The 25,291-nt window shown below is 38.4% G+C and overlaps 1 protein-coding gene across 1 annotated transcript in view; it reads right to left on the bottom strand.

The window, feature by feature from the left end:
* The window catches only part of LOC139469843 (methylcytosine dioxygenase TET-like), a 54,909-nt gene that overhangs the window by 27,591 nt on the left and 2,027 nt on the right, over positions 1–25,291 (bottom strand). Inside the window, exon 2 of the mRNA XM_071252152.1 lies at positions 11,530–12,205. Within this exon, the coding sequence (XP_071108253.1) occupies positions 11,530–12,180 (651 nt within the window). The 5' untranslated portion in view covers positions 12,181–12,205. The remainder of the gene's footprint in view (positions 1–11,529; positions 12,206–25,291) is intronic.

Genomic DNA, 25,291 nt, shown 5'->3' with positions numbered 1-25,291 from the left:
ATCTTCATGATTGCTTCTCTGCAGGCAAGCTTTCCTTTGAACCTAGCAACTTCAATAAATGTGTGTGTTTTTCCTGTTTCTGTTAAATAATGTTTGTTAAGCTGCTCAGCTGCCTGATAATGCATGCTGATGCAAGCTACTCAATGTTCTTTGGCTAGTTTATTGCGTTAGAGTCTTCATAACTTAATCTTTTACCCAAAAAATATATTTTTGTATGACTAACCATTGAAGAAAATCATGTTTGTGCAGACATCAGACAGTCCTACACAGTGAAGCCATGCATGATTTTTTAAGTTTATGTGATAGTTAATATAAAAGGTCAATGCCAGAGAAAAACCAGACTTGATTATCCAACAACACTTAAAAAGGCAAAATAGCGGTGGAAATTATATGAACGGATCGCTGAAAATCAGTGATGACATCAGTGTAAGGGCAACAATCTTGTTTTTTGAGCAACTTAAATGAAAATCAATTCTAAATCAATATTTGGAAGAACGCAACCTAAACAGACACTAATACAGACTCGACTTTTGGTATTTCTAAGTGTACAGATTCGTAAGAATGCAAATATATTTAGACAGGTTAAAATTAAAAAAAGGACATTTCAGATACATTTATGTCCTTAAATTGCTGCCATGTGTTCAGTGTCAAGTGTTTCTGATCAGACTTACAGTTTATCCTGTTGTAGGCACGACTGTTTTGTGGTGAGTAAGTAAAATTGAAAGAAAATAAGAAAAATACTGCTTTTCAGAAAAAAAAATTCATTTGTTTTTTAGGGTTGCGAGAATCCATAAAATAACTGAAAAAAAACATCTTGCCATTCATAATATAAATTTTACAAACAAGATTATAAAAGCAATCATCCCATATGATATCTTCAGCAAGTAAAAAGAAAAAAAACAAAAATAATATATTGACCCAGAAATTACAATCGAACGCTACATACCGCTATCCTACGAACACAGCTGTGGTTTGGGAGATACATGCAAAACCTGGAAATCCCCATTTCCAAATTAGTCTATCATAGTGTTGGTCATGTGATCACCGCACAGATCATTATGACCTTGCGTACATTCGATCGTCATGAATTAACCGTCCAGTACTTGTCAAGCTTGTTCAGTGTCAAAGTGTTACTTTAAACTGCTATTTAGGTTCTGCTATCAAAAATTCATACATGCCCAATCAACTTAAAGATAATTTCGAGAGAAAAAATCAGTATCGTCACTACTTGACTTTCTATGAATAGACAGTCTAGTTATTTCTAACACTGCTTTCAGGATTCCACATCATAACAAAATTGTTTTGTGTTCTCGAAATGGAAGATGGTTTTGAGGAAACAAATGCATGACATTATTTCTGCCCTGACCTCATTCTTTATGGATTTTCCTCCAAGATAAACAAGATAAACATGATAAACATGATAAACAAACGGGCAAGGAAAACACGTTTTTCAGTGATATGGCCAGGTGACAGTGAAAGTGTTTGTAAAATGATTCAAGTATATGATAACAAGCACAGTTAAGACTTTTAGCCAACCCAGTCAATGTGAGCTGATGACATTGAACCATTGTCCATTCATCTGTCCATGAGCAATGTAAGAACTCAGAATATATCTTTGCAAAAACCATTCCACATCTTCCTGGCATTTACAACATCGGGAAATATTCTCACTGCCACGTAACTCCTTGTAACTCTATACATGAAATTATCTTTCCAGCTTATGGAGTGATGTGGTCAATCAGATGCACATCTAGATCATAGTAGTTGTAAATTGACCAGGTTTTCCATAGTCAGACGAGGTATAATTTTAAACAAAATAATCCTGTGTATTTAAAGACCTAGACAAACATATGATATATGCAGTTTCCCATTTTCCTTTCATCTTCTGGAAATAGCTTTCTGTCCTGACCATGACCTTGTAGATCTCTTACCACGCCTATCTCTAACCCAGTCTGTCAGACATATACACCCTCCTGAGGCCTCACCTCATTGAATTGCCCTACACCTGATGTAATTTGCCCTCCCCCTGATGTAATTTGCCCTCACCCCCTGGAATTGCCCTACCCCTGATGTAATGTGTCCTCACCCCCTGGAATTGCTCTACCCCTGATGTAATTTGCCCTACCCCTGATGTAATGCGTCCTCACCCCCTGGAATTGCCCTACCCCTGATGTAATGCGCCCTCACCCCCTGGGATTGCCCTACCCCTGATGTAATGCGCCCTCACCCCCCTGAGACCTCTTTGCCTACAATTGCCCTACCCCTGATGTAATGCGTCCTCACCCCCTGGAATTGCCCTACCCCTGATGTAATGCGCCCTCACCCCCTGGGCTTGCCCTACCCCTGATGTAATGTGCCCTCACCCCCCTGAGGCTTTTCTGCCTAGAATTGCCCTACCCCTGATGTAATGACGCCCTCATCCCCCTGAGACCTCTCTGCTTACAATTGCCCTATCCTTGATGTAATGGCGCCCTCACCCCCTGAGGCCTCTCTGCCTAGAATTACCCTACCCCTGATGTAATGCCACCCTCATCCACTCTATCTCCAGCCATCAACGCCCTGCCTCTACCCACCCACATCCCCGGCTCAACAGTCAGTCTGTCTGTCCACACCCTCACACTTACCCCACTTCTCGTGGACACATTGGCCTCTCCACCAATTGCCTTACCCCTAAGTAATTCCACTCTTCCCCCCCCTCCCCCCCCCCCTCCCCCCAGCCTCACCATCAACAACAACCAGACAGCTCTGACTGAACACTACACATATCATCCCCTTTCTCTCCCTCCTAGCTGATCCCAGGAACTGACATCCCCCCTCCCCCATCACTCTCAGCTTCTGTAGAAGAGATAAGGCCCCAGCCAACACATGTGGATGAACTATCCAGACAGCTGATGGCTTCCGCAAGCACAGGTGTACACTGATACTTGTGCTTAGTCATAAACCTGGGGAGTTTTCGAACCAAGCCACAAAGATTCTGTGCAGTTTTCCATACAATTAGTCAAAATGCATTCTCCTGAATATCAATTTGTTTCTTGCAGTACCAACAGTACATAACCTATATTTATTCAACAGATATGTCTATTTCTACTTTAAAATAAAATAGGCACATTTTCGGTTTCAACAGCGCTGCTAAGTGTATGACTAAAATATAATATGTTGGTATCTAGGTAACCAATTCTACCAATATACAATGATTGTTTTGTTTGTTTGTTGTTTAACGCTGCACTCAGCAATATTCCAGCTATATGATGGGGGTTTGTAAATAATCGAGTCTGGACTAGACAATCCAATGATTGACATCATGAGCATCGATCCACGCAATTGGGATACAACAACCTGTATCAACGAAGTCAGCGAGCCTGACTACCCAATCCCGTTAGTCGCATCTTATGACAAGCATAGTCTCCTTTTATGGCAAGTATGGTTTGCTGAAGACCTATTCTACCCCGGATCTTTGTGCGTCCCAATATACAATGCATACCAACACATGGAATTCAGCATGCAATGGGGTAGTCAGGTAGCCTAGTGGTTAAAGCGTTTGCACGTCATGCTGATGACCCAGGTTTGATTCCCGACATGGATACAATGTGTGAAGCCCATTTCTGGTGTCCCGTGGTGATATTGCTGGAATATTGCTAAAAACGGCGTAAAACCATACTCACTCGCTCACTCAGTATGCAACATTTTTACTTGGTTTACAGATTTCACAATCCTAAAATAATCAGAGCAAAAAATCTCTTGTAAATTATATTTTTATTCACAAATGCAAAATTACGCATTCACCACAAAGAACATTAATGGGTTAATCTGCACGACCAATAAGATTAGCTCTACTAAAACTACTTAGATAACTTTTTGAAATATGAAAAATAAATCACCTGAAATCTGTTTGAGATTTTTTTCCCATCTATCTGCTACCAACAAGGATTCTTTCACAAGCAAAATCTGTATACCAGAACATAAAGAAATCTAGCCTTACTCCAGTATTCATCGCTTATCAGTTGATGTTAAAACCATTCACATCAAGAGCCTGCATATTACCTGTACCAAGGGGGCGAACTCGTCATATTAGTTTAATCAATTCCATGGCACTTACACACTTCACATGTGTGTGAGTTAAAGTTGCACATAAACTCTAAGATCCAACAGTGTTTGCACTTGGTGACTGGTTCAAACAGAATATAAACCAGATCATTAGTTTTCTAAATGAGCCATTAGGTTGCTACATATCATGTACACAGCTATTTATTGCAAATACTTCTTCATTAAAACTAGACACTTCAGGGGAATAGCTTCTACTGAATCAAACTTTCACTATCGGGTTACACTGTCGGATGATTCTTTGAATCATAAACGATGACATTTTTTCTCCCAAAGAAAATATGCTGCTCTGGAACGAGTGAAGTTGAAAGGTGGTTTATAAAAAAGTCCGCTTCTATTGGTATTGGCTAATTACATCCACAAACATCACAGTACCAATGAATTATGCATACCGTACCCCTCTTTCACAAGCATACAAAACATTTTGGGTTGAAATTTGGCAAAACATTTACAATATCTGCAAACAGAAAAAAACATATACTACTCATAAGAAGTTAAGGAACACCCGATTCTTTCATATTACTATGGTTATATATCTCAGATTATGACAGATTAACTATAGCAATATGAAAGAATTGTTTGTTCCTTAACTTCTTTTGAGTAGTATACACTTTCATTGTACAATCCATCTAGTCTAAAAGAAAACCTAGCACTTGATATAACCATTTCTAAAATCAGCAGTGTTTCGGAAATATTTGTCACTTTTTGTCTAATACTAGCCGTGACAGATTAACTATAGTAATAGGAAAGAACATGCTGTTCTTAACCTTTTTTGAGTAGTATATTAAGTCAATGAAACAAATAGACACATAACATTAACACTATCCAGTCAAAGCACCCTCATATAAAATGTACTGGTTATTATGAAAATAGACTGGAAAGTGTCCAGTTAGCCTAATACATAGTCTGTGACATCTTTTACAGTAAACTACGGTTATAACAAACTCAAAGGGACCACTGATGTTAGTTTGATATAACCGTAGTTCGTAATAACTATATATACAGCATATATACAGCAAATAGCCGGCACCATGTTCGCTATGACCGTCAGTTCGTTATAAGCATGTTTGTTATAAACGTAGTTTTATACTGTATTAAACAATACAATTCTCTCCTCTAATTTGTTTTCATGATGCTGGTTTAATACAGCTGGCTAGACTTTTAATGATCTAGATTATTTTTTGTTTAATTTAATACATATATTCTGCAGTCATGGTTCGCAGCCCAGTGGACTTGCATATACGAGGATCCTGTTTTGGGACATCCTATAATATGTCATAATATGTCTCCATACATTTTCCTCCTTGCAGGTGTGAACAGGGTAATATCCCTCTCTCAACCATGAAAACCACCCCATACATCCATTACCACTTTGATGTGGAGATAACGCTGCAGTTTGACATTGTTCCACTCCACACACAGACGACACCTTTACTAACTAGTGCGCTCGCCTGTTCAAGGTCGTCTGAGGTCATGTTCCTGCCTGGCTCGTCTGTCTCCTAAACTGGGTCACTAGACGTAAACACAGTCACATGGGCCGCAATGGAATCTAAGGAGAAATTGGGCCAATATGAACTGAAATTTAAGAGCATCGCAGGGCTAAAATTAGACTGGGTCTCCTTTGGGTAGGACGTGGTTAGTGTCAAAGATTGACAACATACTATCATCCATTCACCGGGGGATTTAATCAGATGGATTCAATCAGATGGATTCGTACTTCCACTTGAAGACAGATGTTTCAAGTCTTGTGCTAAACAAATCAACCGAATCAATTAATAACTTAGAACAATCATGTTTTGAAAACCAAAATGGAAATGACAACTGAATAAAAGAGGGAGCTTATTGTTATACCTATGGAAAATGACTGACCACGTTATCTTTCCGGGGGGGCTTTCTGGGTTTTTTTTCAGCAGCAACAAATTCAATAAAGCAAAAACAGAACACAGCAATTGAACTATGAAAATGTCTTACACGTCAGAAGACAAATGTTTCTGCTATAATCATGATAAGTGGTAAATGTTAAATACGCAATGTACCATAAATCATTGTTAATGATAACTATCCTTCTCAGTGAGTGAGTGAGTGAGTGAGTATGGTTTTACGCCACTTTTAGCAATATTCCAACAATATCACAGTGGGGGACACCAGAAATGGGCTTCACACATTGTGCCCATGTCGGGAATCGAACCCGGGTCTTTGGCGTGACGAGCTAACGCTTTAACCACTAGGCTACCCGACCTACCCCTATCCTTCTCAGACTGCCTAAGATATTCTGCGATGCCATGATCAGGTCAAAGTACAGAATGCCCTCATCCATGGAACAACAATTTTTGTGTAACAATTACAGAAATTGACGACAGGGCAAGAACTGGCCTCTAAGTTTGGTGTTTAAAACATAAGGTTGTAATCTACATATTGAGTCTTTATGAAGTTCCAACTTCAAAATAGTTATTGAAGACCTTATTTGCCTTTTTGTCTCATCAATATGTTTATACAGCCATTTTGTTTTCCTGGAATGTTGACAGAATCTATCACATACAAAACTTACCCCACAACGGAATGTCTGGGAATCTCAATGCAAAGCGAAGGGATTGCTTTGCTGACATCTTCCTGGACCCTCTTGCACAAAACAATCATTTCCTTGAGTCTTTGTAGGGAATTAGAAGCTGGATACACTCATGAGAAGGGGTATTATTATGGATCACAACTTCTTTATTATACATACACAATGTTTCAGGCCTACTTCTTGTCCTTTCTTCCTGACGAGGGGCAAGAAGTAGGCCTGAAACATTGTGTATATATAACATAAAAGTTGTAATCCATGATACTCCTTCTCATGATCATATCCATGTATTCCTATGCCAGGAAAGTATATTAATCCAATCAATGTATCAATATGATCACTTGCCATAACATACTGTTGAGAATATATGTTTGTGATGTGAAATTTAATTCATAAGACTTAATTGTGTACTTCTTGTGGTTCATTACGGTATGAATCGACAAACTTATCTGCAAACTGTGGGAACCCTCAATGTGACCCCAAATTACACATTCAAAGAATAGGGATAAATTCACATGCATATTTGTTATGATAGTGTTTCCTGGTGTGGAATACTGGCTGGCGCCTGACTTACGTCCACCTTTTCTGACCGGCAGATGTAATACTCGCTGGAGCCTGACTAACGTCCACCTATCCTGACTAGCGGATGTAATACTGGCTGAAGCCTGACGAATGTTCCTTTCCTGACCAACGAATGTAATACTTGCTGGAGCCTGACTAACGTCCACCTTTCCTGACTAGCGGATGTAATACTTGCTGGAGCCTGACTAATGTTACTTTCCTGACTAGCGGATGTAATACTGGCTTGAGCCTGACTAACGTTCACCTTTTCTGACCAGTTGATGTAATACTGGCTGGAGTCTGACTAACGTTCACCTTTTCTGACTAGCAGATGTAATACTGGCTGGAGTCTGACTAACGTTCACCTTTCCTGACCAGCAGATGTAATACTGCCTGGAGCCTGACTAACGTCCACCATTCCTGACTAGCGGATGTAGTACTGGCTGGAGCCTGACTAATGTTCACCTTTTCTGACTAGCGGATGTAATACTGGCTGGAGCCTGACTAATGTCCACCTTTCCTGACTAGCGGATGTAGTACTGGCTGGCGCCTGACTAACGTCCACCTTTCCTGACTAGCAGATGTAATACTGGCTGGAGCCTGACTAATGTTACTTTCCTGACTAGCGGATGTAGTACTGGCTGGCGCCTGACTTACGTCCACCTTTCCTGACTAGCAGATGTAATACTGGCTTGAGCCTGACTAATGTTACTTTCCTGACTAGCAGATGTAATACTGGCTAGAGCCTGACTAATGTTACTTTCCTGACTAGCAGATGTAATACTGGCTGGAGTCTGACTAACGTCCACCAGTCCTGACTAGCGGATGTAGTACTGGCTGGAGCCTGACTAACGTCCACCTTTCCTGACTAGCGGATGTAATACTGGCTGGAGTCTGACTAACGTCCACCAGTCCTGACTAGCGGATGTAATACTGGCTTGAGCCTGACTAACGTCCACCTTTCCTGACTAGCGGATGTAATACTGGCTGGAGCCTGATTAATGTGAACTATGTAAATCACAATCCCAAACTGTCCAGCCAGACCAATTCCACTGGACAATACAATTCACAATTATCAACCTCTTGTAAGTAAACAATGCAATAAAAATCAGTTAGGACTAAACATCAGTGAAGAAGTTACTACTTTAAACATACACAGCAGAATCCGTTCACAAATATATTAAATTCACATCCCGCCCAAAAACTGACAGCCTGATTTTGAATGCATGTCACAAGCTGTACCGCCTAGATACTGTTTGAATGCCAGGATAGTTATAAAATATTCACAGCACTTGCTAATTGATACAGATGGTATGGGCTGCCCGAGGTAGTCAATCTGCTATCAACAACCCTGGCCCTGCACATTTACTACTGAGGTGCTGTGGCCAACAGTTTGATTGATAGCTATGTGTGGTGTACTTAACCTGAGCAGTGAGTGATAGATGGTGGTAGTCAGTGTTGAAGGAAGTTTGAAAGATGAGAGAAAGATCTGTTGCCCCCTCCATAACTTGACCAGCCATATTAAACTTGTTAATGCTCAGGACTCGGACATTGACTAAATATTGTAAGTAAAGATATGCTCTGTCACAAGACTTTTCAGATGAGGTCCTCTTTATCATAACCAAAACCACTCCCAATACATTTCTTTGAAATGGAAATTGGATGCCCGGAGAATCTTGTCATCAGTGGGTGTGCGAGAATACAAATTGATGTATCTTACTATTAAAGGACAAAAACTGACAAGATGGTCACGTGAAAGATAATCTTTCTTTCCATGTAGAGAGAAATAGCTTTCTTGTGTATTTTATAACATGCTCACATTGCATAAAGCTGGATCAGTTTGTATTCAATACAGATAGTAAAACATTATATCTACTTATAGCATTTGTTTGTTTATTTGTTGTTTACTCAGCACTCAGCAATATTTCAGCTATATGAGGGCAGTCTGAAAATAATCGAGTCAGGACCAGACTCTGATATCAGGGGCATTGATCCATGCAACTGGGATACGATGACATACATCAACCAAATCAGCGAGCCTGACCACCCGATCCTGTTAGTCGCCGCTTACGACAAGCATAGTCGCCTTTTACGACATTGGTTGCTGAAGACCTTTCCTATCCCGGATCTTCATGGTTCTACTGATAGCAAAACATGTGTCATAACCAGGGGTCTGGAAACCGTGATATGCGCCGGACATGTCCGATTGGGAATCTCAAATGTCCGGTTTAAAATATTGCTTACCGGACATTTAAATTTTTCGGTCTGGACATTTTAAAAAGTATTGTCCGGACATTCTTAAATTTTGACCGGACATGATGAACAGTTAGGACTGAGCAGTTTCTGTCTGCAGTTGTAACACAATGAAGATTATCTACACTGACAAGCTTTGTTTGTTTTGATTGCTGTAAATACATCGTACCTACATGATAGTCCAATCGGTCAATCACTGTAATAGGCAATAAACTGAGTTGACACTGATTAATCGAGGATTAATTACTGAGAACATCTTGTTAATTTGAGTAAAATGTGTTTACAACTGTACATAAATACCTTGTATCATCGATGTACCTCATTATCCTCACAATGCTACGATACGTAACCTCAGACAAGAAGCGAAAGCGTGACGACAGCCAGTCAACCGATGCAAATCAGTCGAGTGGATCTGCCAAACCCTCAAAGTCTGAATGATCATTTTGTAAGTCGTGGCTAATGACTTTCTCTTGGTTGACATACAATGAGGATTTGCAGATTTTATTGTTTTCAGTAGCTACTCGTATATTGAATCTTGATTGACCGCCATTTTGCTTTCTGTGACGATCGATATCAAAAAATTTTATGGTCAATAATTAAGAACAGATGAAAAAAGTATTCAAATAACTATTGCTATCAATGATATTTTAGTATTTATGATTATATTATCTGTCTTGTTTTAAAATAATCTTTAGTTTAAAAAAAAAATTTCCCGTGAGGTTACGTGATAACCAAATATGGGATAATAGTCTCGATCCAAATGTTACAACGCGTACACTTGAGCAGACTCATGAATATTTATTAGACCGTTCACTACGTTAACAGATCGTTATTATAACAGAAACAAACGTATGTTTTCCATATATATCTTAAATGATATTATTTGTTATTAATTGTCCGGTGAATTAAACAATTTAAATTGAAACAATTCATCATATTATGAATACGTAACAACTTGTAATGTGTGTGTAAAAAGTCGTACTAAAATACGATATTTGCAGGGGGCGTTGCCTAAATGCCGATTGGGATTTTAAATTTTCCGGACCCCTGGTCATAACTACTGATAGTAAAATGTTGGCAACATCTACTGATAGTAAAACATAATTCCTACTGATAGTAAAACTTGTGTAACATCTGATAATAACGTGTGTCACACCTATGGATATTAAAATGTGTGCATGTCTACAGATAATGCTGTTTTGCGTACAGTAGTAAATTCTTATGGCTTTTTAGCACATTTCCCATATATCAGCAACATTTCTTTGGTAGACCTGTAGTCATACTATGAGATTTGAGTGAATGAAATAGGTCTTAAATGCCGTCAGCACTTCTATTATAGCCATGGAGCTTGGCCCTGTACTCCACAAAGCGATCTTAGTAGTACAACAGTCGGAATTCAATGTTAGACTGTGGGAGTTAGGACAGCCGTAGTGCTATTGTAGCAGGCGTGAAGTCATCCCACAGATGACATCCTTACTTTGTCAGCTTGCTGACGGGGTTAACCTCTTTGGTCATGTGGACAAGGCGTCCGACCTCTGATCAGAAGGTCCGTGGTTAGAATCCCATCATGGGACTCGGAAATTGTATGGCCGCTACACTAAGATCACGGACAGACAACCAATGGGCAATGGTTTGAGTAACAACCCGTCCATGTGGACATACAATCAACCAGTTCACAACTGAAAGCTGGTCTTCACTAGCCGCAGTCATCCATACAAGTCTCACATGAGCCATTGTGACCAACCAATACCTGGTTTAGCCACCTTCTACATACTGAGGCATTGTTTTAATTGCTCGAACATCAACTACATCTTTTTAAAAGCAACCATCCACTGGTTATCCAACAGATACCAAAATTATCCTTGTAACTATGGAAGAGCTAAATGAGTCTATGTTGCTTTCAGTGCAGTCACTAGTATTCCACCAATATCATGGCTGCCTATCAATTATGGAAGTCCAGCGCTGGCAAACTTGTGACTGAGTGTGAAAGACTGAACTTTGAATCTTCAAGGGGACGGAGACTGAAAAAAATAACGAAGAGAAAATCATACCTTCTGTGACTGTGTCTTCCATAGTCCTGCCTCATCTTTCCCATCAACCCCTGGGAGACTTCCTCCAGGGTTATCGCCTCTGTGTAACTGGGGCAACGACTGGGCACGGAAGAGTGAGGAAGGGTTTTCCACAGCTCCCCCAAATCCCCCTGGTGACCCAACTTGACTTCCAGGTCCCCCAACTTGTCCTCCAGGTCCCCCAACCTGACCTCCAGGTCCCCCAGGTTTTCCTCCTGGTCCTCCAGCTCCAAACAGTGTCTGCTGCATGGCTCGCATCTGGACCAACTGACTTATCCTTCTCTTTAGGTTCAACTGCGCATCATTGGGAGTGACTGCATCAGGTATGCCTGACCTTCTGAAATCGGCTTGCGCGTTGTCCTGATTTGGGTAGAACATCGGCATGTCCCCACCCCCAGGATACCCGGCCCTTCCCTGCATGCCCATAGCCCCGGGACTCCCTGCCATGCTGTTGAAGGAAGGGAGACTGCTAGGCAAGCTCATCGGTGCCGCTTGGGAACTGGCACTCTGGAAACTGTGAGCCGCCATTGCTGCAAGGTATGCCGGGTCCTGCATGGCATCTATCATTGATCGGGCATCCGTCATCCCCGGGCGCCCCCACCCAACCTCAGCCTGGGTTCGATCCTGCTCCATAACATCACCTTCAACTCATCCCACACTGAAACACAACAAACAATACTAAAGATCATGTGGATGAAAAGGCTTCAAAGCAGAATACAACCAAACCAATCTTAATTCTTAAGGCCAGATCCTATGAATAGGTTCGCGCCCTCCTCATGAATGATATGGACCTTTGACACCGAAGTCCATATCACCTGCAGAAGTGGGTGCCAACCGACTTATACCACAGGGGCCATGAACACGATGCACTTTAAGATGAGGCTGCAAAACCATGAAGCAAGGCTTTCTCCCCTTTCAATCGAATCGTCTAAACTCGGCACATTGCACGTGTGTGGTCATCACAAAAAATAACCTGTCGAAAATATGGACATAATGCTCACAAGTGATGTAACAGTTGCATGAATTTTATTGTGATATATTTCAAAATAGGGGCAGGAGGTATTTTTCTGTCAAATTTTATTGCTCATTTTGATAAAAAGCTACAATAAGCATGAAAAGCATAGTTAAAGAAAAAAAGTTAAAATCTCTTATTATTTGCTTGATATCTTCTTTTGGAAGGAAAGGTATAAAACTACAACAGTCAAAAAACATTAAAGTAATTATTTTTCAATAATAATATATGAAATTTCAAACGACCTAATCTAAGTGGTTTGCAATTTTCCCTGTAAAGTAAGATAAACAAACAGTGGGGCGGTGTGCTCAGTATCCAGTTACTGCCCTCACCCCGATGGTGGTCACGACTGATCCCTGTTATCTTCAATCACCAGATAAGCAGTGCATCTTACTACTGAACAGGTTCAATCACTAATCAATTCCTGTCCTGGTCACATGGCACTTCCATGCTTATTCTTCTTTTATAGACTACTTTGATTTGGTTCAAATTAAAAAAATATATAGCCATATACATACCAGCCATAATAATATAAAATGAGCTTTGATGCCATATTCAACCAGTCCGAAAAAGTCACATTTGTCCTAATTGAACTGATCATTAGTAAATTCCACTATTATTAATGACTGGCTCGAGTCAACAATTAAACGGATGTGAAACGTAAAATATTGTTTTCACTATGATTGTATATGACAAAATATCGGTGAATTTCGGAAAACTTGTGGTTAGTTGTAAAGCAAAAATTGATGTCACATAATACTTGTCAGTACTAGCGGGGTTCAAGGTCATCCCACAACACATTGCAACACGTGGCTACATCAGGCAGGCAGCTGGAGAAGTGTTCGCGGGGCTTTGTTTACGATCCTAAGCATGTTCTAAAAATAGACTTTGTGGCTTTCCCCTTCCCTGAACAAGTTTCGTTAGATTTTGGAAATATCTTTCATTAAGTTTGTACAAATCTGGACAATTGAATAAATAATATATAAATAAATACTTCTGAATCTCTTATCAGGAATATGTCCGGTTGAAATATTACTACACATGTACCATGGTGAAGGGGCCAATGATACCCACATATTAACATCCATTTTGTAACTTCTATAATAAAGGAAAATAACAAAAAGCAATATATAAAGAAATATACAGACAGATAAGTTCAAAATCATTGCCATGGCAATATTCATGCTAAGTTATCTGATCTTTTTTTTATCCCAGAAATAATTTGTTCATTAAAATCTGAACCAGTACATGTTTTGGCATTAGATTTCATTGCGCATCATATAAGGTTTCAACGACAAAGCAATGCAAACATCATAAATTCTGCCGTTCCTCAAATAGTTGCAAAACCAATGAACCAAACAATCCATATTTCCACAATGATATGCTCTGCAAAATATATTGTTTGTCTCTGTTTCAATAACAGATTTCAGCAGTCAGTTTATTGGAACATACTGGACACTTCATAACATTAAGCAATAATCACTCTCCCACCAATGTCTATCAATTCCTGACACTTTCAGCGCCTTGATGCTGTTAATGGTTTAAAGATCCAGCTAAACATACCCCTCCTGCTGTCGCGCACGGTCAGGGCGAAACGCGGTCAGGGCTCACTGATCATGAAGCTGTTTAGCAAATTAAGGGGTGGGCTTTAAACCACTAGACAGACAATTTTCCTCAACCGACAATAATAGGGGGTTGGCTAGTACTTCAAGATAAGCCTATGCTAGTGACACTGTGCTGAAGGAATATTTGCCCAATGCTTATAAATTCTCGCCCAGCTATCCTCACGAATAATTGTGAAAGATTGCTTTTTAAAGGCGGAACCAGGGTTTGTTAAAGAGGAAGGGGGTCGTCACAGTTACGAAATCTTAACTTTAGTGTGTCCGTGTGACAAGTATGTACACAAGTATAATAATCATAAAAAGGAATTTTTTTTATAGGGCATAAAACCAATAATCCCCCTTCGGCCCCTCCTTTGTGATAAATCTCTTACGTGACAAGAAATGTTGAAACTAGGAATTAAGAACTGGGTGCAGTTTATTAAAATGTGGTTTGATTAAACATATTGAAGTGTACTTCCTTAATCTGTTCACATGTTCATTTGTCACAAATCATAATACTGATGTAGCTGCCGTAAACATTTCCTCCAAGTGATGGGATTTGAACCAAGGAGCTTCTGATCTGCGGTTGAATACCATGTCCACATGACCAAAGAGGTTAACCCCGCCACACCAAGCTGACCCGGTAAGAATGTCATCTATGGGCTTACTCCACACCTCGCTACTCCCCCGTCAACAGAAGGCACGCCCCCGGCCGCATGGTAAGGTACTGAGAAATATTTTGCTCAAATTCAATATGAACATGCTCAGTTGGGAGACAAGGTATCGACCATAAATTTCTGAGTCCCATGATGGGATTCAAACCGACCTTCTGATCCGAGGTCAAACTCTTGAGCACCTTGTCCACATGACCAAAGATATCATATCCCATTAGCAAGCTGAAAAAGCTCCAGGTCCTGCTCCACTGACACACCAAGTGTAACTGAGCTGCTGTCGATCAGGCCGCGAAGATGAAGGAGTTATTATGAAACAATCCAGTGGTATCATTGAAGGAAGATGAAGAACCAAATGATGACTCTTTAAGATGACTCTTAGAATCTTGCAACTAACTGCATTTAAATCACAAATAAAAATCTTCCATCCTAAGCATTTAAAATTTCTTATTTACATAATTCAGATACCTTAAGATTTTATCTAAAATTCTATCTTTGGACTACAGAAACACTTCCTTAATAAACTGCACGGCAATACTTTCCAACCCTTTACCGTGATATCTTCCTTGATCAGTATAACCCTGTTGACCCAGTTGAACCCTGTAGCTGCTGCCGAACCCAATTTGATGCCAGGATTCAAAGTCAACACAAGGTCAACAGTATAACACAACATGGGGAAACAGGAAATAGAAGGTAAGAAGTTTGGGAGAATTTCAACAGTAAGTTTCAACCCTCCATAACTATGTCATAACACAGGAGTTCGCTTTGTCTGCGGAGCTCAGTGACATCACATTCCATTAACGTATATTCAAATGTCATTCTTTACAAATTAAGGCATGACAATACTGAAAACATCCCAATTCTGTTTTTACAATTCAAAATGCAAAACTTGACAAACACTGACCTAATCCATTTTAACCTGCCTCACAATTTGTAATCTGCGACGCTCTATGTTAAACACGTAAAAGTCCTTCTAAAACTGACAACTAATGTTCTAATGTTCTGATTCTGCCCTACGAGCAAGTTTTTGTCTTGTCAAAAACACCCATCCACTATCAAGGTTAACTATCAACTTGGAGTTTGGCAATCGGAACACAAGAGCTTTGTTTACGATTTGCAGCGGGGTCTAAATATAGATTCTCTGGCTTTCCCCTATTACATGTGACCTAGTTTCAATAATAGGTCATACTTGGCACAAGTCCCGCTTTGCCTCCTTTCATGATATGTTCAGAAATTAGTGTTAAAAACTAACCTCAACGTTTTAACAAATTTGTCAAAATAAACTACAATACGTTGCCTGTAAGTATTTCAGTCGATGAACTTTTAACTCACTTCGTATAAGGAACCGAACGTTGTAATAGGAGTTCTTAGATAATCATGTCTAAATCCCCTCGTCTTATGGAAACCCAATGCCAGTCAAGCAGTACCATTTTTGTCACCAGTCAAGACAGAATCCATCACAATGGTTCATCCACCTCTTTATCTCTTGACCCGAATATGAGAATAGATCCTCTCCTCCAGATACAGGAACAAAATCTGGATATGGAACATATCTGTGATACAAAATAATGGACACTTTTCAGATTGCATTGCACAAGTTTGATATTTCATATAATAATTTCAATATATAATATTATCGCTTAGATATATGATATCCAAATTTCAAGATTGTATTTCAAAATTTACATACACATTTCAACTAAATTTTGAAAACATTTCCTACTTTGAATTGTTATGGGGCTATAAATTTCTCGTTTCACATTTCTTGTCTTATCATAAAGTTTGTAAGTATTGAATTCGAATGGGTAAGCTTTAACATTGTAATAAGACTAGTATTCAATTTTGTTTCAAGTGATTGTAGTGCAACAAATTTTTCAAATATATTAATTGCTATTTATATACGTCTACCTATCATTTCTGCATTCTGCATCAGCTATTCATATACCACGTCTACCCATCATTCGTGTGTTCTGCATCAGCATCAAACAATATGACCCAATTTTCTGGTGTTACACACTCTGAATCAGCTAACAGGACGGAAAACAAACCACCCACTCGTAAAATGCTTTGCCCACACAAAAATCTGTTCGGGGCCTGCTCAGGGTTTCATGTGACTGTATTTCATGCAATTTCACCTCAAAATTTCCAAATCATATTTATGATTAGTAATACTTGATGCAACATACTTTTATCAGTCAGTACTAGTTCCTACAAATACGATCCCCTGAACTGAAGACTCTTAGAGTGAGTATGGTTTTTACGCCATTTTTAGGAATATTCCATCACAGCGGGGGACACCAGACATGGTTTTCACACATGACTCTTTCATAACATAAAGTGTTTCAATCGACTGAATGTTCATGATGTAGAGAGGGAATTGCTTTTATTATCTCTGAAAGATATTTGTGCTTGAAGTTATTTTTGTTATCAATACCATGTAGACTAAAAGTGCTGCTCATGCATGACTAAATGGTGCTCGTGACTCATGACAATATTATGCAGTGAGCCGTCATGAGTTATCACAAGCCAGGGGAGCCCTGCCCATTCAACCATCCTTGAGGCACAGACTGGCCATCTCCAATGGACATTGCTGTATTCCCTGTAGTTTTACTATCACTTGAGTGAAACCAACATAACCATATCCTAAAAAAGGCGACAAATCCCATTCCATATTCATAATAAGTCTCTGCTAAATGTAGAGTCCATTGCCCAATTCTGACCACATCTTAAACATGTTTTTTCTGAATCACTATCAAATAGTGACAAGCTCCAATGGTGGCACCCATCACAAACACATGCAAAGGCAAGTCAATCTTTTTGCTGAAAAACATGTGAACATATGGAACAAGTCAAAATAGGGAATTGCAACGACAACTTTTTGTCAATAATGCATCAAATTTAGAAATATCAAGGCAGGAACAAAAGCGATAGTACTTCAAATAGAAATGGAGCACTCATCTCATTACTAACCAACAAAATGGGAGGACTTATTGTGTGCATTTCCGTCAATACTTATTTTACTGACTTCACATATGACTTTGACCGGATCAAATACTTGTCCCATGTTTAATTGTTCCTGAAGAGGGCGGTCGTGATTTTATTTTCATTTTAGAGAAAAGAGAAAAGTCTATTGACCCGCAAGTATTAGATGTTACTAGACACCGTTTATTAGAGACCTGGTATCTGTTGGAGGCCTGTGTCTGAAGTATGCTATATACAAAATTACCAGTCGGAAACTTCAGCCACGTGTCTTCAGATATGCAAAAGGGTAATTTTGGATGAGTAGACGCAAAGTTTTTTGTCACAGTCTGTGTTTCATGTCACAAGTTTGTTCACTTGTTTGTTTGTTGTTTTAACTATATCATATGTCACATTCCAGCTATATGATGGCGGTCTGTATGGACCAGACAATCCAGTGATTGACATCATGAACATCGATCCACGCAATTGGGATAAGATGACAAGCATCAACCAAGTCAGTGAGCCTGACCACCTAATCCCGTTAGTCAAGCATAGTTGCCTTTTATGGCAAGCATGGGTTGCTGAAAACCAATTCTAAACCACATCTTCACGACACATCTCTGAATCAACCAAAGACATTTTCAAATCAGGACAGTTAACATGGCTTCAGCTCCTGTAAAGATTACATTCAACTAATGGCAGATGCCCTCATCTTGTTACCGTGGAGATACCGCCATATTTACTCTGTAAGACACTTTCCAGGCTAATGGGTGACGTGACCAGGCATGCTTGGCGAAATTGAAATAGATTCTGTAAAAACCTCGTAAATAGATCCATTGCCACTGATCTGTTTTCTCAATGTTTGATTTGTCCTGAACACAAATCAATAGATAGTATTAAATCTGATGACTTAGGAAACTATTTGCTGACAATAACTCGTGGATTACTGAGCCACTGACCTGTTCTTCTGAAGTAGGGGATTGCAAATTGGATTTATTGTTGGTACAAAACTCATTCAATGCTATTTAATTGCAAATGTTCTTCAGAATCAAAGTTCAGTTTAGAACAGGCTGGTTCCAAGGTGTCTTTGTGCTGCAACAAATTTATGATATGTAGAAATTGATTTCTTTTCATGATCTATTTGGCAAGAATGATCTTTAGCTTTAACCATGCTGAGAGGGGCCTTTGACTATAGATGATTTCACTCAGGGCTTATTGGATATGGGATAGAACACAAAACAAAAACATTATGCACCACTGACATCAACAAATCATCTGAAGTTTCAATATTGTGCAGGCTGCCTTCAAACAATGAAAGCTTACATGACCCTATTAACCGCAAGTGCATAAATCTAAAATACAAATAAATATCGGGGTCGGCTAGGAATGGGATCACTCAATCTACAAATACCATATTCAGCTGGGACAAGACTAAAATACTGGTAAATACCAGGGTTGGCCTGTACCAGACAAAAAAGATAGATACTGGGGTTGACTGGAACAAGACTGAAATACTCATAAATACAGGCGCCAACACGGACAAGGCCAAAGTACTGATAAATACCAGGGTCGACTTGGACAAAAACCTAAAAACTGATAAATGCCAGGGTCGACTTGGACCAAACCTTAAAACTAATAAATACCAGGGTCGACTTGGACAAAAACCTGAAAACTGATAAATGCCAGGGTCGACTTGGACCAAACCTTAAAACTGATAAATACCAGGGTCGACTTGGACAAAAACCTAAAAACTGATAAATGCCAGGGTCGACTTGGACCAAACCAAAGAAACTGATAAATACTTGGATCAGCTGGTCAGCACAAAAATGTTTAGTAATGATAATTACAGCAGTAAACTGGGACAAGACCAAAATACTGATAAATAACTTGATTCAGATGGAACAACATGTAGCAGCCATAAAATTTCCGAGTCATGTGATGGGATTCAAACCACGGACCTTTTGATCTGAGGTCGGACGCCTTGTCCACATGACCAAAGAGGTTAAACCTGTCAGCAAGCTGACAAGGTAAGGATGTCATCTGTGGGATGACTCCACGTCCTGCTACCATGGCTACAAACACATTATTTTTGATAAATACTGGTGTCAACTGGCACATGGCAACTACTTCAGACTCGCACAAATTTTCAGGAGATGGAGATTATTTGATATGACAGAACCAGGTTCCCTCACATGTGTAAAAATCTTAGCTTCATCTCATCTCATCTCATATCATATACTTTTCAAAAGCTGACAGATTGAAGATCTTTATTCCACCAGGTGAAGCCAGCCATAAAGTGTTGTCTGTAAAGTGATATCTACTGCATGACTGCACCTGAATAATACGAGGCCCTTTATCATGTTTATACATTCTAAACACACACGAGTATACCTACAGCTTTTGTTCGGTCAATATACCCATAGCTCCAACCATAGCAACATAAATATCTCGTTTCCTTGACCTTTCCGAACCAATGCAAACCAACAGGAGGCAGTGAGATCTGTGTTGCCTTGGGGAGCACACACTTGTGTCAGTGTTCTGAGTGCCTCGTGGACATGAATGCTCAGACAGCTGGGGTCATTTCTTGTGGTGTCACTAACATAACCATAAGGAAGTGTAGACCTTATCTTAAGTTAATAATAATAATAATAATAATAATAATAATAATAATAATAATAATAATGATAATAATAATTTTAAAAAAATAATGATAATAATAATAATGATGATGATTAAATAATAATAATAATGATGATGGTGGTGTCACTAACATAACCATAAGGAAGTGTAGACCTTATCTTAAGTTAATAATAATAATAATAATAATAATAATAATAATAATAATAATGATGATGATGACAAAAAACATTTCCATAAACATAACATTTTTGTGCTAAAAGCAGTGTGCATTGTAGGATTCCAACCACATCATAAGCATGTGTTTATGAATCACTGTCATAATAGTGATTATGATACCAGGTAAGGAATTTGGAATTTGACTTATTACTTTTCATTAGGAATTCGTTGAATTACGTTTAATCAGGTATGTATACTTTTCAATGGAGTGAAACGGTAGTGTTAACTTCACAGTAACTCTCCATTATTGGTGCAGGGTTGTTTGTTTTTTTTAAATGCCTATTTAACTGCCATTTTTCGAAATATAATTTAATCAGAATCACAACATTATTTTGATTTGTAACAAGCATGAATCAGGCATCACTTATCTGCTAGTATTGAGACTAGTGAAAATTTGGAAGGAACCCTTTGTATTATCCCCAAATCTAGTTATGTTACGTGAGCTGTCAACTCTGCTGCTGACAATTCTGAATTGATACTTGTTTCCCAACAACTATACTCAAACCATATATCAAAATATAATTGGCATCCTAACATTCTCACAAAATTATTAATTACATTAAATTAAAAGTGTATCCAATAAATTAAAGATAATTATAACATGATTATATTATTCTAATACTGATAACCCCGATCTACAACACAGTACATAATTTCAAAGAGAAGCATGGATGTTTTGTCATCTTGCATCAACACAATCGTGTTTCTTCATATTTCACATCAACAATCCATTGACTAATAATTCATAACGTTCATCGGATCTTACAGGTTATATATACAAGGGCTGCAGGTCACTTTGCTAAACATTATCTGCCTACGTAAAGATAAGCATTTCTGGCCTTGCTAACCGAGCCTGCCACCCACGTCTGATTGAGCTTATTCGTCAGACGTCAATCAAAAGCTTCAAAGAAAATATGAACTTAATATTTCATAATGGGCAATGCAAAGGCCGCTAATACCCTGTTACGAATGACACGGCCTAGCTGTAAGCTATAAATAGATCTGGGTTTTTCCCATGTGCCAACACGCTATGCTTGTAAAGTTCCGACTTCCCACGACAGGCTTGTTTAGATACCGATACTAACAGAGATTGGTAGCTTGGTGACTTAATGACAAGGACAAGTTACATACCAGCTTTAACAGTAAGATTAACCTGCATCCAGATAAAAAGTACAATAACGACTACTTTTTTTCAATACATGGCGTAGATAGCTTCATCAAATTATGTTTGAAGTGCTGTACAAATTCGTAAGACACTGACCCTTGTAGGAAACAATTTTCTACTTCGACATGACAATGAACCTGTTAACATTTTAACTACAACACATTACTTTTTTCCCATACACTTCACTTCTGAACACACGTACACGAAAAAAAATCATTATCACCTTTGAAGAGATAGAACACACAAGCTTACTGAAATGACAGTAATGATTGAATACAGGCGATAACCAGTTCGTGTTTCCCGTCGTTATCAGAAACGTCGTGTCACCAGAGCAGTGTCTTATTTAGTAGGTTTAATGACTTAAAACATGAAAAAATTGAATTAGAACCAGTAAAATAATGTAGTCAGACCTCTGTACATACTCTTTAACTATTCAGGCTTAAACGTATGGTCAAATGTATGTGACGTTTAATGAAAAGTTGGTCGTTAGGAAATTATTTTTTTTCCTAAAGAAATCATTGTCCTTTCTAAATTCATTTATCACGTTTATATAAGTCTAAGATTTGTCTTTTTCATAACCTAAAAAAAGGTTGTTTCAACACCAAAACTAAATTACATTTGTAACCAAAATTGAAACTGTACGAAACAAAATTCCACACACTTGCTCTATACCACCATGATGACAAACAGATAGTCGGAATTGTGAATAAATATTTTTTCTGCACCTTTCAAAATGAAGTTTCTCTTTGCATACACTACACACAAATTAACCTGGCTTGGTAAACCGTACACAGAGTGCCTCTACCCCTGCATTCCCATGGCTAACGGGACCAGTACAACTCAATTGATTCTCTCTCGTTGATGTCCATGATGACTCATCTGGTGATGCTGAACCCTTGTGAATAACCTCTCTCAGAGAGGATGTGTCAACTCACGCTGCACTCAATCTTGTGACATAATTTGTGCACAACAGTATGATCACAAGGATAAGCTCTCCGTTGACTGACGTGCTGACAACCTCCGTAGCATCACATGTTCTACATACAATAGCACAAAACATAGGAATACATCGGTTCCTCTAATTGTGTAATTAAACTTCAATTTTTATATACTGTACATCCATTTACAATTACCTCATTACAAATAGCAGAATGTTGTGACGTTATACTTTTAATCGATTTTCGTTCTAATTCCAAAATGTACTAAACAACTGAAATTGCATGCAGCTGTAAACGAATGTGAAAACAATATTTGTTAATATGTAAATACTAAACTCTAAATTATCATGATTGTTCATAAAACACTTAACTCTTTGCATAATTTCATATTGACTTATGCATTGTTTTATAATATTTAATATTCACTCTTGAAATCTTTGGTATTGAGTCTAACATCAATATCTGTCACATGAGGAAATATGTTGCAGGTTCAACAGTGATAATGTATGTACTGTGAATGTGACCACTGTAAAAATGTGAATTAAAATATAAATCAAACCTGCTAATGCGGACACACCTAACTTTACACATCTTATCATTGTTAAAACCAGCACGGACAAAATTGGAACGGAGTACCTACTCGCCCTCATTTGCATATCAAATACCGCAATGCAATATCGACCTTCAGTTTCTAATCTAATCAATAGGTAGCGCAAAACAGTGACTACAATGTTAAAAGAGTCGTCTTTATAAGCTAGTAACACATTTTCTCTTTTGAGTGCCGGGGATGGTTAAAAAGTTGCACTTGCATGTGAACTAGACAAAACAAGGTCACAGCCTGCTGGTAAAGCGAAGGTCCACGCTCGGGCTAAAAATAGTCCCGCTGGGTTTTTCCAAATTAAGTGTCATACATCGGTAAGGTTGTTGCTTTGTAACAATGTAGATGTTAACGGATATGTTATCCCCCTCAATTATACTGGAGATTTTTCTACTTGACCAGATTGGGGTGACCTATTTAAAAAAACTACCAGCAGATATAGAGTTACCTATTCATGTTCTGTTTTTTATTAATAGTGTTATGTTGTGGCGCAGGAAAATATACTGACAGGGAAAAGAAAAATTATTTTTTTTAAACTTCGGGAATGGAAGAAGCATATTATGTCGAGGCTCTAAAGTAAATCAGTGAAATATTGACACAGCAACTAATCTGCAGGTACAAGGCTAGTACTATTAAATATCTGCAAGGACTATTTGTTTTCCTTCGAACACAAGTTATGATACATCCTCTAGTACAAAAAGATCCATGCTCATGATGTCAATCAACGAATTGTCTATTTCAGACTCGATTATTTACAGATCAATGTCATATTGCTGGAACATTGCCAGAGCAGCACTAAGCAATAAAAAATAAACAAGTTCAAATATAGCTATGGAGTACTTTGATAAAACCCAACTTAGCTCCACCTATCCGCAAGTGATGTATGATTTTTTAATATAAAGTCAACTGTTGAATCAATGTGAACAAAATGCATGACTTCACTCTGAGAACCCGCTGGAACATTCCGCTCGGGGCAAGTGTAGTTTCCTGGTTGTGTGGATTTATTTCCTTGGTGACCAACTCCATTGTTGAAAGATATGAATCATGTCGCAGTGACGATAAAGCACTGCAATTTAATGTATTATTTATGATCGGATATACTCTTTTTACAGTTCTATGATCAATATACGCATGTAAGATTGAATAGAAATAATAATTTGCAGATTCATACACTGGTCTGGAGATGAATTCATCAAAGAAATTTATTGTACATCTTTGGCTGCCCAAGTGGACGATATAATCTATGGGAAAACTATCACTAATACAGTGTCAAATCCTTGTTCGAACAAGTCAAATTTGTCTGTAAGAGAATAATTATTTAAGTCATTTTTTTAAAAACTTGAGTTATCAGAATGCATAATAATACCAACGTTGAAAATGTAAAAACCAATTTCAATACCTTAGTCAAGTGAAAAGATTCCTTCGCCTTAAAAATAATGCTTGACTTTTGCATGTTTAAGGGCTTGTATTAATGCCTCTATTTTTCCTGTACGATGACATTGCAAAAATAAATGTCAATGACTAACCTGTCACAGCATACGTATATATGGCATTAAGCGTAATTTAGGGCAGCATGACAATAAAATAATAATAAAATGTTCTTGTTTAAAATTATTTTATGATATCTCGACTATTATTCATAAAACTTCATGCTCTACTAAAAAAACTTACATAAAAATACTACACAATTAAAAAAGAGCTTTGTTGACGATATTTTCTGCCTGCCAACAAAACTTCGTGATCAATGGTGGGGTAGCCTGTGCATGAACAACGATCGTCACTGGCATGGTATTACAGGTTGTCACTAATTGATAAATACACGACAAACGTTCATCACTAACCGACTCTTCATTTCATCGCACTTGCGTAGTAGCACATGCATATCGCGAGACAAGTTAAAAATAGATCCTGGTTTTCCCCTACACACTAAATATGTCAAGTG

The sequence above is a fragment of the Haliotis cracherodii genome, unplaced genomic scaffold, assembly GCF_022045235.1.
Source record: "Haliotis cracherodii isolate W230 unplaced genomic scaffold, xgHalCrac1.p SCAF_2, whole genome shotgun sequence".
Taxonomy (NCBI): domain Eukaryota; kingdom Metazoa; phylum Mollusca; class Gastropoda; order Lepetellida; family Haliotidae; genus Haliotis; species Haliotis cracherodii.
The sequence above is the reverse complement of the archived record's forward strand: the minus strand, read 5'-3'. Positions and strand labels throughout refer to the sequence as shown.